We start from the raw sequence: 13376 nt of genomic DNA on the forward strand, positions 1-13376 counted from the left end.
GTTCCTTTAGCTTATCATTTAGCTTACTGATTGTGGAGCGGCATAAAACATTTATCTTCACACTCTGACATTCCACTGCTCACAAAACCACTCCAGGACGTGCAGGGCACACAGGCATCCCGGTAAGTCCTCCTGCTCGTGAGTCCCATCAGAAATTGGATGTGTTGTCGCCTCAGGTTGCCGAGCTGAGATGGTCTGCTTGATCGGGCTTCAGCGAGGAGGGGCCCCCACACCGTACTTGGCTGAGGATTGAAATCACCCCACTCACTATGGTGCTGGATCGGGGGGGGGGGGGAATCCAGGCTGAGATTTGACCTTTGACCCCACACCTGTTTGTCAAATGGTGGTAACTTATCAAAACGGATGGCAGGAGTATTTCTGGAAGCTCTTCCAGAACAGCTAGCAATAAGGGGGCTACGTGTGGAAGTTACTGCAAACCACATACATATTCAACCAACCCAAACGCTAACTCTACTCATAATTCCACTTACACAGTGCTCCCTTGAATGTATTCTAAAAATGCCCCCAGTCTAGTGCCACTCCTCACGAGGACACGTGACTGAATGAGTCAGAGAGAAAAGAGACAGAGCACTTAGGGGATTATGGTTAAAATACTTCACGTCTGCAAAATACACAAAAGCCCGTAAGTGTGTGCCCACATGTCAGGGTCTTGGAAGGGCCTCAGGCTGGTGAGTGAACTTGGCACATAGTCACTCTTGCAACCCTCTGAGGCAGTGTCCACACACACAAGTGACAGCAGACCAAGGCGGAACGTGCCTAAGAGCAATGGGGTCCTTCAGACAAACCTGCCCTGGAGGTTCAGAGGCAGACTGCTCAGTGGGCTGGACAGCTGGGAGAGCTCCCTGGAGGAGGCGGGCTAGACTGGGTGTAGGAGTACACATTGCTTTGCAAACCTACCTTTTACTTTCAAAACTTTGTTTATGGTGCTTTGTAAAATGCAGACTTAAACCTGTTTTAGTTGAACGTACCTATTTCTCCTTTTATAGATCAGGGTTTCTGTGTCATGCTTACAAAGAACTTCCACCACTCGATAATTTTTTGAAATTCTTACATGCTGTCTTCTAGTAGTTTCACAATTTCATTTTTTTTTTTTTACATTTAGATCTTTGATTGTGTGTGTGTGTGTGTGTGTGTGTGTGTGTGTGTGTGTGTGTGTGTAACGAGTGAAGAATGATTCTGACTTATTCCCCAGATGGCGGCACTATTATCCCAACACCACTGACTTAACCATCTAACTCCCCCAGCCCTTCCATCACCTGCTTTACCACACGTGAACACCCACACATTTTAGGGCCATTCCTGGTGTTTCTATTTATACCTCTGACGCCTCTGTCCAAAATCCAGAGCGACTGCCACACTGTTTTAATTGCTGTAGCTCTAGAACGTGTCATAATCCCGTTCTTCTTTTTGGAATTTGTTAGTTATTCCTGGATGTCTGTTTTTCCACATGCACTTTAGAATCCACTCATCTTTCCCTAAAGAATATTTCTCAAGATTTTAATTCAATGGTGATCACTTTGTGGATTAATTTAGGGAGATGTCATCTTTGTGATGTTGAATCTTTTTACGTGAGAACATGGGCTGCCTGTCCGGCCATCCAGTCTTCTTCTGTGCCCCCCAATGGGATGGGAAAGTTCTCATGACTTCCTGTAATGGCACTCCTAGGCATCTTGTGTTTTGTTGTCATTGCCATGAAATGGCACATTTTCTGTCATCACATCTCCTGATGACATTGGCATGAACAAACGCTGTTGATGTCTGAACTTTACTCATGAACTCAGCCACGTGGCTGAATTCTCTTCTCAGGGCACGAGAATGTCGTTTGATTTCCTTGAGGTTCCAGGTTTGTGGTGCTGGCATCTGCAAACACTGACAACAGGCTTTCGATGCATCGGCAGGAGGGAGAGTGGGGGTGGGGGAGGTTGTCTCTGTTTCCCACCTGCACCACCACGGCTCCTTGGGCTGATTCGGGGCCCTGAAGAAGTGGGCGGGAACAGTAAGAGCTGTTTGTAGGACTGTGAGGCCCGAGACTAGGTGACAAAGTGGCTCAGATGGAGGAGAGCCCCCAGCCTGGGTCTGCTTTGAGAACACTGGAGGCTCTGGGAGCAGAGGGCGGTGACTCTGCTGGGTGCTTGCCTTGCACCCCCAGGTTGGGGAAGCCACCAGAGCCCTCTTGTGTAAGGGGCTGGAAAGGGCAATGGACTCTGGGGGACGCTCGGGGGCTGTGTCCAATGGCCTCCTTCTGGAGCACTGTGAGCACCCCCGGGGGGGGGGCTCCCAGAAGCACTTGAGGTGGGGGACAGAGGAGCTTTGCAGCAAATGTCAACAGACCTCGTTCGTCCCGGGGCTGGGAGCTGGAGGACATCTGGGCGACCCGTGTTCTTGCCTTTCCCTTTGGGGAGTCAGAGTTTTGTTTAGTGTTTAGAATAAGCGCCAAATGAGTCAGGAGAGGTCGTGTACGGATCTGGGCATTTGTAGCAGCCTCCCTTGATGGTGCCATTTATGAAATGCCTCTGCTGAGCTGCACGGCCTGACCAGCCCAGAGCTGTTCTTTTTTGTGTTTATATCTGTTTTTCATGTGCTGTGTGAGTGTCCTTGGGCTGCCATGACAAAGCACCACAGACCAGGCAGCTTAAATAACAGATACTTACGTTCTCACCACCTGGAGGCTGGAAGTCCAGGTCAGTGTGTGGGCAGGTTGGCTTCTGTGGGCAGGTTGGCTTCTCCACAGGCCTTGCTCCTGCGCGTGTAGATGGCCACCTTCTCCCTGTGCCCTCATGTGGTCGTCCCTGTGTGTCCGTGTCCTCATCTCCTCTTCTTTTAAGGACAGCAGTCAGTCAGATAGGGTCAGGACCCAGCCAGTAACCTCATTTTACTTTAATCCCCTCTTCCCCCACCTTCTTCCGCCTGCCTCCCCCCAACTCCAGTTCAAATCTTTGTTTCTCAGTCTAGCTGTGTAGGACACAGCTCCCTGGCCTGTGCTGGTGTTATAAGCCTTATGCTCCACGCTCTCCCGAGGCAGTCAGTTGCCAGTCGTCGGTCAGCCGCTCACAGCAGCTCATGGCAGCTCTCGCCAGCTGCCGGCCGCCCAAGGTAGCCCACGGCAGCACACAGCAGCCCACGGCAGCCCAGCTCCAAGGAGAGCCATTGTTCACCGTCTTAGCTGTAGAGGGCACAGCTCACTGACCCATGTGGGAACCGAACTGGTGACCTCAGTGTTAGGAGCACGGCGCTCCAACCACCTGAGCCACCAGGCTGGCCCCCTTAATCCCCTCTTTAAGGCCCATTTACAAATACAGTTGCACTCTGAGGTCCTGGGGGTCAGGACTTCAACATATGAATTTGGGGACACACACAATTCAGCCCATAAAATTCGCCAACATGACTCAGATAGAAAACATCTCAGATGAAGTTGTAAAGTAAGACTTGCTCCATGGACACTTACGATGACCCCTTTCCCCAGATAAGTCTAGGAGACGGCTGGCCAGGTTTGTTTTATAAGCCCACAGGTGAGGACATGGAAGAAATGATGTCGGTGGGCAGCTGGGGGTGGGCGGCAGTGGTGACAGAACGTCCGTTTCCAGATGACGGTAGCAGGGGTCAGAGTCCGCTTGTGAACACCCGAGGGCCAGCACAGGAGAGGAGGAGCGTGGTCAGGAATCTGTCTTTAGTTTTTGGTTTCTTGTTCGCGCAGAGGGTTGGAAACCTAACCACGTAGTGACGAACTTCCGTAGGTGCTTCCGTCTCGGCCCTTCTCCAGCACCGTTCCGTTTCCAGGACTGTCCTTACGATAAGGTTCCTTCTGGAAGCTAAGGGTGATCGAACTGGGCTTCTCTGTCATCTCAGAAGAACGGGGGTCTTGTCAGAGCGACAATTATAGGACATAAAGAGAGTGGTGTTTCTTGCACACTTGACCTCAAGATCTGAGATTCAAACACAGCCCAGTGTCCCTTCCTTGCATGGGTCATTCTCTGCCCCTCTCATGACCCGGGTGTGAGACCCAGAAGCCTCAGCCCCAAGAAGGTGAATCCAGACATCTGTGGACCACTCCAAAGCAGTGACCGCTATTTAAATTCCATTAGCTTGATATGCAAAGTTTTTATTCATCATCATAAATGCTAAGGTTGGTATGGCCCCAGGGTGTCCAGCAGAGCAAACAGAGGGCCTGGGGGGCGGGCAGCACCTCCAACCTCCCCGGTGCCCTACCTCTGAGCACTGGGGTGACTTTCTTTTCCTTCAGCAGGGATGGGGTGAGGACACTCCTGGGGAGACCTGGACCAACTCCTTGGAGTTGGAGGCGCCCCTGTACTCACGCCAGCCGGCCACACTTCCCTGTGCTGGGGGTCCCTCCTGGTTTCTCTGTCCCCGTGCAAAGCCTACCTTCCGCCTTCACTTGATCAAAAAGGGGAAAAGGAAAAGCTAACAAAGACCTGCACCAAGGGGGGTGGGTCTCAAATCCTTACAACTGGCCCCCATGAAAGCAACCCCAAAGTGTGGGGATGTGGAGGCTCAGGCGTGGCCCCCAAAGGCATCCCCATTACTGTCCCCAGACCTGTGAAGGTGTGCAAGGCCATTTTGCTGATGGGATGACGTTTAGGACCTTGAGATGGGGAGACTGTCCTGAATTATCGGGTGAGCCCAATATCATCAAAGGAGACTTTACAAAAGGGAGACAGGAGGGTCAGAAGCAGGAGGGGATGGGACCAGAGAGAGATTTGAAGATTTGACACCACTGCTTTTGAAGATGGAGGAAGGTGCTATGAGACAAAGAAAGCAGGAGCCACCAAAAGTGGAAAATGCAAGGAAACAAAGTCTCCCATGGGAACACAGCCTGTTGACCTGCATTAGAACTGGTGGCCTCCAGAACCGAAATAGAACAAATAGTGTGTGTGTGTGTGTGTGTGTGTGTGTGTGTGCGCGCGCGCGTTAAAATTTATGTTGTCTTTACCACTCTGCTGTGATTTGTTAAAGCAGCAACAGGAAACAAATACCCGGAAGCTGGTAGGTGGTTTCTTTTCCATTTTATTAACTGTTCTACCTTTTTCAGCCAGTGTGGACATAGGCAAAGAGTGATTGAAATAGAAAAAGGGAAAAACGGTTGGGAACTTGATGAATAATAACAAACGTAGCCTTTTGGTGTGTGTGTGTGTGTGTGTGTGTGTGTGTGTGTGTGTGTGTGTGTGTATTGGGTCTTTAACTCCTGAAAACCAGAGGCACAGTTCCTCATTTCCCACCAGGCCACATAGCAGACACACACGCTACAAGGTGGCATCCTGCAGCCAAACCCATGGGGTCAGATGGCGGTTACAGAGGTGAAAACAATGGCAGACTCTCTGAAATCTAAAAGTGCATTTTGTGTTTCTGCAAATCGCATTAGGTGAGACCGAGATAACTCCAGAATCCCAGTACTCACAGCCTCCACACGAGGCTTCCCTCCTCGTCGTGCAGTTGTCAAACACACAGGGAGCTCTCAGTTGCCCGGAATCCAGTTCTTCCAGTTAAACGCCGAGTTGGAGCCATGGGTCAGTGTCTTCACAGGAGGGGCCACCAACTCCCACTTTCCTCCCTCCTTATTTTCTTCGCAGAAGCACATTCCCAGAGAGGGGATCTACAACAGAGTTGAGTCACATCACTATTTATACCAGGTCAATCAATTTGAGACCCACTCTAAAGCCAAATGACAGGTATTCCCACCCCTTGGAGGCTGCATTGCTGTCTTGACACCTAACACAGCAGTTGTCAGCGGGAACAGGCCCCCAGGCCAGTGAGAAATGCCTGCCGACGTTGTTGTTTGCCACTGGGGTGCTACTGGCTTCCAGTGGGTGGAGGCCAGGGGGCTGCCAACACCCCACAATGTCCAGGCTGTCCCCACAACAGACTTATCGGTGCTGAGGCTGAGAACCCTGTGAACTGATTCAAGAGTGGCTTATATTCTCGAATTTAGCATCACAAGAAGATACAGGTGTTGAGTTTTCAGGCGCCCCAAAAAACTACAAAGTAAAACTTTAGACGATTCCTTCATCTGTAAAATGAATGTGTTGGAGTAGATCTTTGTTCTTAAGGCTTATTTTTATTTACGTGTTCTGTTTTCCTTTTTCTCTCTCTCTCTTTTGAATGTCTAGAAATTCCTTGGCCCCTGAAACTTACGAGAATTCCACGCGGGGGGTGAGGAGGATCCCAGTGGATGCTGCTATTGGCTCAGGGACGACTCTCCCCTTCGGTTTGGAGAGGCTGGGGTGTGTGTGATGGGTTGCTGAGGGGCAGGCCCCTGGCTGGAAAGCCCTCGGTTGGGCAGAGCCCCTGATCAATTTCTGGGGCAAGCCCAGGGTATTTGGGGAATGAGGTGGGGTGGACACCAGCTCCTCAGCATAAAAGGTCTCAAGAGTTTGGGAATTCAAGGCTGGCATCTTGAGAGGGAAGGCCGAGGGTCCGGGAGTGGGTGGGAATTTGGTCACATGCCATCTCAGGCAGCACCTGGCGTGTGCAGTCCTGCCATCGTGTGGATGACAGGGAAGCCCAGGAGACCTGGGGATGAGGGAAGGGGTGCAGAAATATAAGCGGGCAGCATACAGGAGCTGGCAGCTCAGCCTCTTGTGGGTGGGAGACAGTAACGTTTGCGGAAGCAACGACAACACTTAGGGAGCAGGTGGTACTGGGGCCGACCAGGAGAACCCCCCAGAAAAATCTATATGAACATCTCCCAGCCGAGCCTGAGGTGGTGGCTCAGGAACCTGAGGGTCAGGCATATCTGGGTCATAATTGGGGACCTCACAGAAACACTTTGGAGGGAACTTTTTCTGCTCATGTCCAGAGGAAACTGGAACAGCACAGAGCAGGCCCAGGAGCCCCCTGATGACAGCAGCTCACACACAGAAACTCTGTTTCTCTCCTACCCAGGTAAGGGAGGAATGTACTTCCTCTGGCAGGAAATGAGGGGGCTCAGAAAGCCAAGTGCTTTGTGCAGGCACAGGGCTGATGTTGGCCGGCTGGGCCAGGGGTCTGTTCCTCTGCAGACCCCAGAGCCCTCAGGGGCTTGGTGACACCTTGCTGCCCACACCTGGGACAAGCTAGTGGTGGCCTGCAGTGGTCCTGTGACAATTTTGTGTGAAGGAACCAGATAAGGGACGCTCTCCTATGACATGTGTCATCTATACCACTGAACTCCCAGCCTCAAGGTCATTGGTCAATTAATTGGTCAGTTTGATAAAAAGATGAGGGCAGAAAGCAAGTTGGCCCTGGGTGATTTTCGGGGCTGGGGCAGGCGCAAGGGGTGAGTCTGAGTTTCTGGGTCTGCCTGCCTCGATTCCTTTTATCGGCCAGATGAAAGCAACCTCTGCTTGCTGAGTGATACTCCACAGTTTGTCCAAAGTTATCTTTCTTTATGCATCTATCACCTGTTTGTTTTTTCTGTAATTGTTTATACAGCCCCGGCCCAGCACCGGGCACTCTGGCAGCTACAAAAAGGTTTTGTGTGTTTCATGGCTGGATGGCTCCAAAGGCAAGAGGGTGGGGTAGCTTTCTTCCCCACCCAGGGCTCCAGAGCAAGCCCGCCCAGGCGCTGTCCTTTCGCTTCTTATCGCTTTCTCTTTCCTGGACCACTTGCTCAACTATTGGAGTTGCAAGGAGTTATGCGAACCGACGTCTAAAAAGGTCTGTTATATTTTTTAGACGATCTTGGCAGCAAAGTTGCCATGCGATGATAAAGCTGACAAAGCTCTCCCACCGGCCGTCTGCCCACAGCGGCCCTCTGTCCAGGGGCAGGTGGGTCCCTGCTGCCCTGGGCTGCCAGGACAGTAGTTTGCGTTCTGAGAAGGGAGTGTAACGACCCTCTGTCCTCAGGCTGCCCCAGAGAGAAAGGGTGGGCACCTACCTTTCTCACCAGCTGGGCGAAGTCGGCAGAGTCTCGGGGTGGCAGCCGGAGGAGGGGGCGAATGCAGGAGTCCAGCGCCGAGCCGTGGCCCACGATGAGGGTGACGCCCACTGCAGAAAACAGAACAGCTTACGGTCCAAGCAGGCACGGAGCGGGCCTTTGATTAGACCGAGGGTCCGCAAAGCTGTTGGGGTAAAACTAGCTCACGGTGTCCCAGAGCCTCCACAGGCGCCCGGGCAGGAAGAAGATGTGGTTGGTAATTGCTCGGAAGCACTCGCGGTCACACTCGGGAAATACTCGCTCGTCCTAGCAGCCCTGCCTGTCGCTGTGTGCCGTTCTCCGGCGCGCATGGCATCTCAGGCAGGAGGACTGGGAGCGGGGGTGGTGCGGGATGGGGGCAGCACCTGCCCCTGGGCTTCATTCATGATGGGACCTGCCCTGCTCTGAGCTGCCAGCAGCCATCTGACGTGCCACCTCTTGTAGGGGGTGGTGGTGGCTGCCACCAGCTCTGATCTAATTGGCTTGAGAATTATCAGCCAGTTGATCCCCATGAGCCTGCTGCTGTCTCACTTTGAGTAAGGACATCCAGAGTCCACGGGCTCAGGGAGTCTCCCTCAGGTGACAGCTAAAACCAGGCGAAGCAGAACGGGGTGGGGCGGGAGGGGAAAGGTTTAATCCCGGGTGAGTCCGCAGGTGGCTTGGCTGGACTCACTGGCTCCACCTAGAGGAGGAAATCGGAACGGAGCGCTTCCTTTGAGGGCCACATTGACACAGAGCAGTTCCTCTCTTAAGGTGACTGACTATAAATTCTCCAACGTGACACCCACACTGAAGCCCCCACCTGCTTTTCCTGTGTCATTTCCCAGTAATTTCCTATTCATGTGTTTGGCCTCCAAACTCATGGTTGGTTGTCAGGGTGCTGTGGGGGAGGGGACAGTGGGGACACAGGTTTGGCTCCTGGCCTGTGCTCTCCAGCAGGGTGACTCCCGCACTGCAGGCCTCTCAGCGCCTGTGAGATTCAAAGTCCCGCGGTGTCAGCGGAGGTGGCATTTCAGACCCCACAGGAAGGCATGGTGTTAACAAGTAATGTCTGCGGAGGGCCCACCTGAGCCCGGGGATCGGTCGGTGTAGCGCTCGCCCTCCAGCCCAGCAGACTTGTTCACGTAGCCCCACAGCCCTTGCCCCCCTGCCCTGTTCATGCTCTGCCTCCCAGTCCTCCTTGTTCAGAGCTTGTGCTGCGTTGTGAGACCCCGCCTACGGGCCACGGCTCGGACAGAGGAGCTGTGTTTCCTGCAGCAGTGCGCACACACAGTGTTTAGTAGACACCAGAGTTGAGAGCAACGGTCCTGCACCCAAGTTCCGGAAGATCCTGGGAGTGCAAAGGGCGGAGGGCCTTGGAAAAGCTGGGGGTCGGGGCTTGAAACAAGACAGCCAGAAGGTGTGGGCTGGGTGAGGCCCTGAAAGGGCGTGAAAGGCTCTCATTTCATTTTCTGTCCTCGGACGTCCTGTGGTCATAACTGTGAGCAACTGAGTTTGATAATTAATCAAATGCCAGTAAAGGGTGGTTTCCAAAAGTATGTCCCCTGAGAGCTGATCAGTCAAAAGAGGCCACGCAATCCAGCGTCAGGACCAGGTGTGCTGGCCACAGCAAGGTGTGGGTCTCTTGCCACAGGATGTCTCAGAGCGTGTCCCCCTGGTGCACTGGGGACGCTCCAGAAGGGGGCCAGGTGCTCAGCTCCTCCCCGCGTTCCTCGTCAGCAGAATTCTTCATCTCTGAGCATGTCTGGGACGAGGGACCAAAGAACACAGGTGGGGGAAGCGGGCCAGGTGGGCTCCTACCAACTCCGAGACTCTTGCTCATATTATGTAACATTCCTACTATCCCAGACGCTTGTGCCCCTTTCCCCAACACAGTTAAACTCCTTGAGGGCAGAGCGTGTGTTTTCCTCACTCGGATTCCCCCTGAGGTTTTGTTTGGTGTCTGACACATTGCTGATATTCAATACACCCTTGCCGACTTAAGTTTTATGGGATTGGCTTCTAACTTTTTACTATGGACATTTCAAAGATGCACGCAAGACGGGTCTGATGAGTCGGCACATACGCATACCCGAGCTCCGACCGTTGTCTGCGTTGCCCAGCTTGTATCTGTTCTCTATCCCTCCCCCTCCCCCCTGCATTTTATTTTAGGACATGTCGCAACATCACACCATCCCACAGAATACACCTCGGTTTGCGTCTCCATATGAGAAGGACTTTTCATTCTTACAAAACCATCCTCCCATTATCACATGTAACAAAATTAACAAAGTTGCTTAAATATGTCCCTGTTCCAATTTCTCTATACAGATGTTTTGTTCCCGCTGTCCTTCAAGGCTGACCTGGCATTTAGTTGTTCCGTTCCTAGTCTCTCTGTTTCCTAGAATCTGGCACGGGTGGTTTGTGTTGACCCTGCTGTCCTGGGTCCCTTCGGCTCAGAACTGGAGTCCCAGAGCCTGGATGGCGGGGAGTATGTGTCTCTGTGTCCCATCACTGCAGAGGCAGCTGTTGCTGGGGAGTGGGGTGGGGGAGGCTGGGCTTCACTAGGTTCACAAATGGGTCCCTTTCCGTCCCACAGGTAAGAGCCTAACCTCCAGGGGCCGCTCGCCCGAGCATGGTGGAGGCACTTACCGTCTTGTGGGCAGCAGCTGACGATATGTTCTACGCTCACCGCACACCTGTCCACGTACTCGTCGTAGCTCTCGGCTGGCATGAGGGAGGCAAGGGGGAACGCAGGCCTGCGGGAAAAGAGGGAGAACGGCTGCCACCCTGGCCTGCGGCGGGGGCGGGGGGTGGTAAGGACTGCGCTGCGGGCAGCTGGGAGAAGGACACGGTCTCTGAGATGGCTGTGCCTCAGGCAGGGCTCACGGTGGGCAGTGAAGCCCCAGCTTTGTGCTCAGAATGGGCAGAGGGCTGGTGTCCATGCTGCAGCACGCATTCTCACTGAACGACGGGTTTTGTGATGGCGAAGACTCAGCCCGGGGAGAGAATGACAGAGTCTCCCTTTGACCAAACTCTAGTCAGGCTTCCGGGGAGACCTCTACTCAAGAGGCCCCACAGGGTGTGTCCTGCTCGAGCCACTTTGAGCAAGAATCCTGCCAAGTCGGTTTGGCCAGAACCCCTGACCCTGGGTATCTGATCCTTCCTGATATCTGAGCAAAGTCTGCACCCTTCCCCCACCCCGGCCCCCCAGGTGATGTGATGTCTGATCACCCTGGACTGCCTGTAGCAAGAATCCTGTTAGGTCAGTTTGGCGAGAATTCTACTGTCTCAGAAAATTTCCATCCATCAACCCCACAACTGCTCACCGGCTTCAAATCCCCACTTCTGCCCTTATAGTATTTGGAGTCAAGTTCAATCTCTCCCACCTACTGCAAACCCCCACTGCAGCGGCCCCTCCTCACGGTTTTAGCAAGAACTAGGAAACCCGGGCAGCAGATTACGGGAGGACTGCGTACCTGTAATCAGTGCTGACGTTGAAATTCGCCTCCTTCAGCTCATCCAGGGTCATGAGCGTTGGGGTGGTTTTGCCGGCCTCCCATTTCGTCCATTCGTAGATTCCAGGTTCCACTTTGATCTTCATTTTTTTTTCCAGCTTGAGCTCTGTAGTCAACAGAATACAAGTGTTTCTCTTCAGTGTCCTCTTTGGCTTTATGCACGTAAATCTTTTCCCCGGTCTAAATAATACCTTTCATAAGCTGGGATTATTTTTTCTTGGCAAATATTGTTTGTGAACACCCACAGTGAGTGCTATTTCTGAGACAAAAACTACCAGATAGTTGGAAGGTATCAGAGGAGTGGTGACCTTCTGTCCATCAGGAAGGGACAGACTCCCAGGAGCTGGAAGGTGTCAGCCAGGCTCAGCCTGGCTCATCCTGGCCGCCCAGTGTGTCTCTACAGCTGGACCAACCCCAGGCCTCATCCCTGGGTCAAGAATGAGACTCCCCAAGAAACACTTGCCCAACCCAATGATCCACTGAAAAGATGCAGCCGGTCTCAGAGCATGTTAGTCACATGGGAGCACCATCCTGATACACACAGTAGACTGCGCAAAAGCGGAAGGGTGAAAGGAAGCCATCTTCTGGAACATTCTGACTCCTCCCAGCTGACCCTTCCCATCCATGCATTTTAAACCTTGACCTATTAAAGTAAGGCCATTTCTTTTTGAGTTTTTTGGGAAAAAGACCTTAATGCTTTTATTTGAAATGGAAAAAATGACGTTGAACATAAATGCTGGCAGCAGAATCAGTTCCTAAGTCAATGGAATGGGTTCCTGTGCGAGTGTGCTTAGAAAGGAGAGTGCCAGCGGGCTAACTGGACTCCCGAGCGCTCCCCCAGCCTGGGAAAGACTGGTGGCCACTGTGACGAGATCACATGAAGGCACAGTTGGGAGAGTTTCCCAAAGGACGTTGGCCACTCTTTCTCTTGAGGACATTTTGTAGGCCACTGTTCCGTGGGTCCCGCTTTGGGAAACAGTCTGTCTGGATGTTCAGTGGCACGGTATTGAAATAAAGCTTAGCATGTTAGCATCTCAGATGTCATTCTGAGAAAGAGGTTGTCATGTTTGAGGACCAATAGAGAAGGCTCAGTACCCTGGCTTTTCTGGAATGAGCACAGGATTTGTAAACTTATGCCCTTGAACAGGCATAAGCACCACCACCACCACCACCATCCCCTACATATAAGAGTAAAAGTCAATGTGAGATCATGTAAAAGAGGTTGACGTTATCACTGTCAGAAAACGTTTTTAGAACCTTTAATTTTATATGCAAGAAACCTAAACAACGGAAATCAGAAAAATAGTCACAAAATTGGAACAAACGTGTTAATAATGAAGAACCATGAAAGATGACAAAAGTGGGACAAAAGTTACGTAAAATGTTTTTGACGCTCAGTCATTCTCTTGCTAGGAAGGCTGGACAAAGGGCTATTCTTTACCTTCTTATTTATGTGTTGTCACCATGGTGAGAGAAAGGGAATGGAAGATTGAGGTCATTGCCGGAAAGACACCTTATGACTTAAGAATGACATCAGCAGCGACCTTCAAGAGCTGGCCTGGCCGGACACAGGATATCTCCACTACGTCACCCCAGCTCATTAGGGGGCAGCCAGCCAAAGGCGGAAATGCGTGGTTTTGAAGGTTAGTGGGAATGTAGCAGTCTCTTGGGTGGGTTAGAACAAAAAAAGCTCATTAAATGTCAGGAATAAAAGGCAGGGTGAGGGAGACAGGAAATTCAGGAACTAATCTCTCACCTTTCATCATGTTATTAGTATGTGTTTCTGTCTTTGTTCACTTCTGATTTGTTGTTGGATTCATTAGTAATATGTTGATCCTGAGCAATCCAGGGATAAAATGACTTCATGTCTGTTTTGCTTAATTCCATCCTATTTATTAAGAGTTATTCTCAGATTGAAAGCTTAGCACGAATACAGCCCAGCAGGGCTT

At 51.9% G+C, this 13376-nt stretch overlaps 1 protein-coding gene across 2 annotated transcripts in view; it reads right to left on the reverse strand.

Moving 5' to 3' along the window:
• Positions 1 to 5027: 5027 nt before the first annotated feature.
• The window catches only part of UBASH3A (ubiquitin associated and SH3 domain containing A), a 40500-nt gene continuing 32151 nt past the window's right edge, over positions 5028 to 13376 (reverse strand). The window contains exons 11-14 of one of the 2 annotated variants that reach the window (XM_019745660.2): positions 11389 to 11533; positions 10562 to 10668; positions 7892 to 8001; positions 5028 to 5629 (exon numbers count right to left, since the gene is read on the reverse strand). In XM_019745660.2, coding sequence (XP_019601219.2) covers positions 5492 to 5629; positions 7892 to 8001; positions 10562 to 10668; positions 11389 to 11533 — 500 coding nt within the window. In that variant the 3' untranslated portion in view covers positions 5028 to 5491. The remainder of the gene's footprint in view (positions 5630 to 7891; positions 8002 to 10561; positions 10669 to 11388; positions 11534 to 13376) is intronic. The other variant, XM_019745661.2, reaches the window with a different exon arrangement.

The sequence above is a fragment of the Rhinolophus sinicus genome, linkage group LG01 (assembly GCF_036562045.2).
Source record: "Rhinolophus sinicus isolate RSC01 linkage group LG01, ASM3656204v1, whole genome shotgun sequence".
Classification (NCBI taxonomy): domain Eukaryota; kingdom Metazoa; phylum Chordata; class Mammalia; order Chiroptera; family Rhinolophidae; genus Rhinolophus; species Rhinolophus sinicus.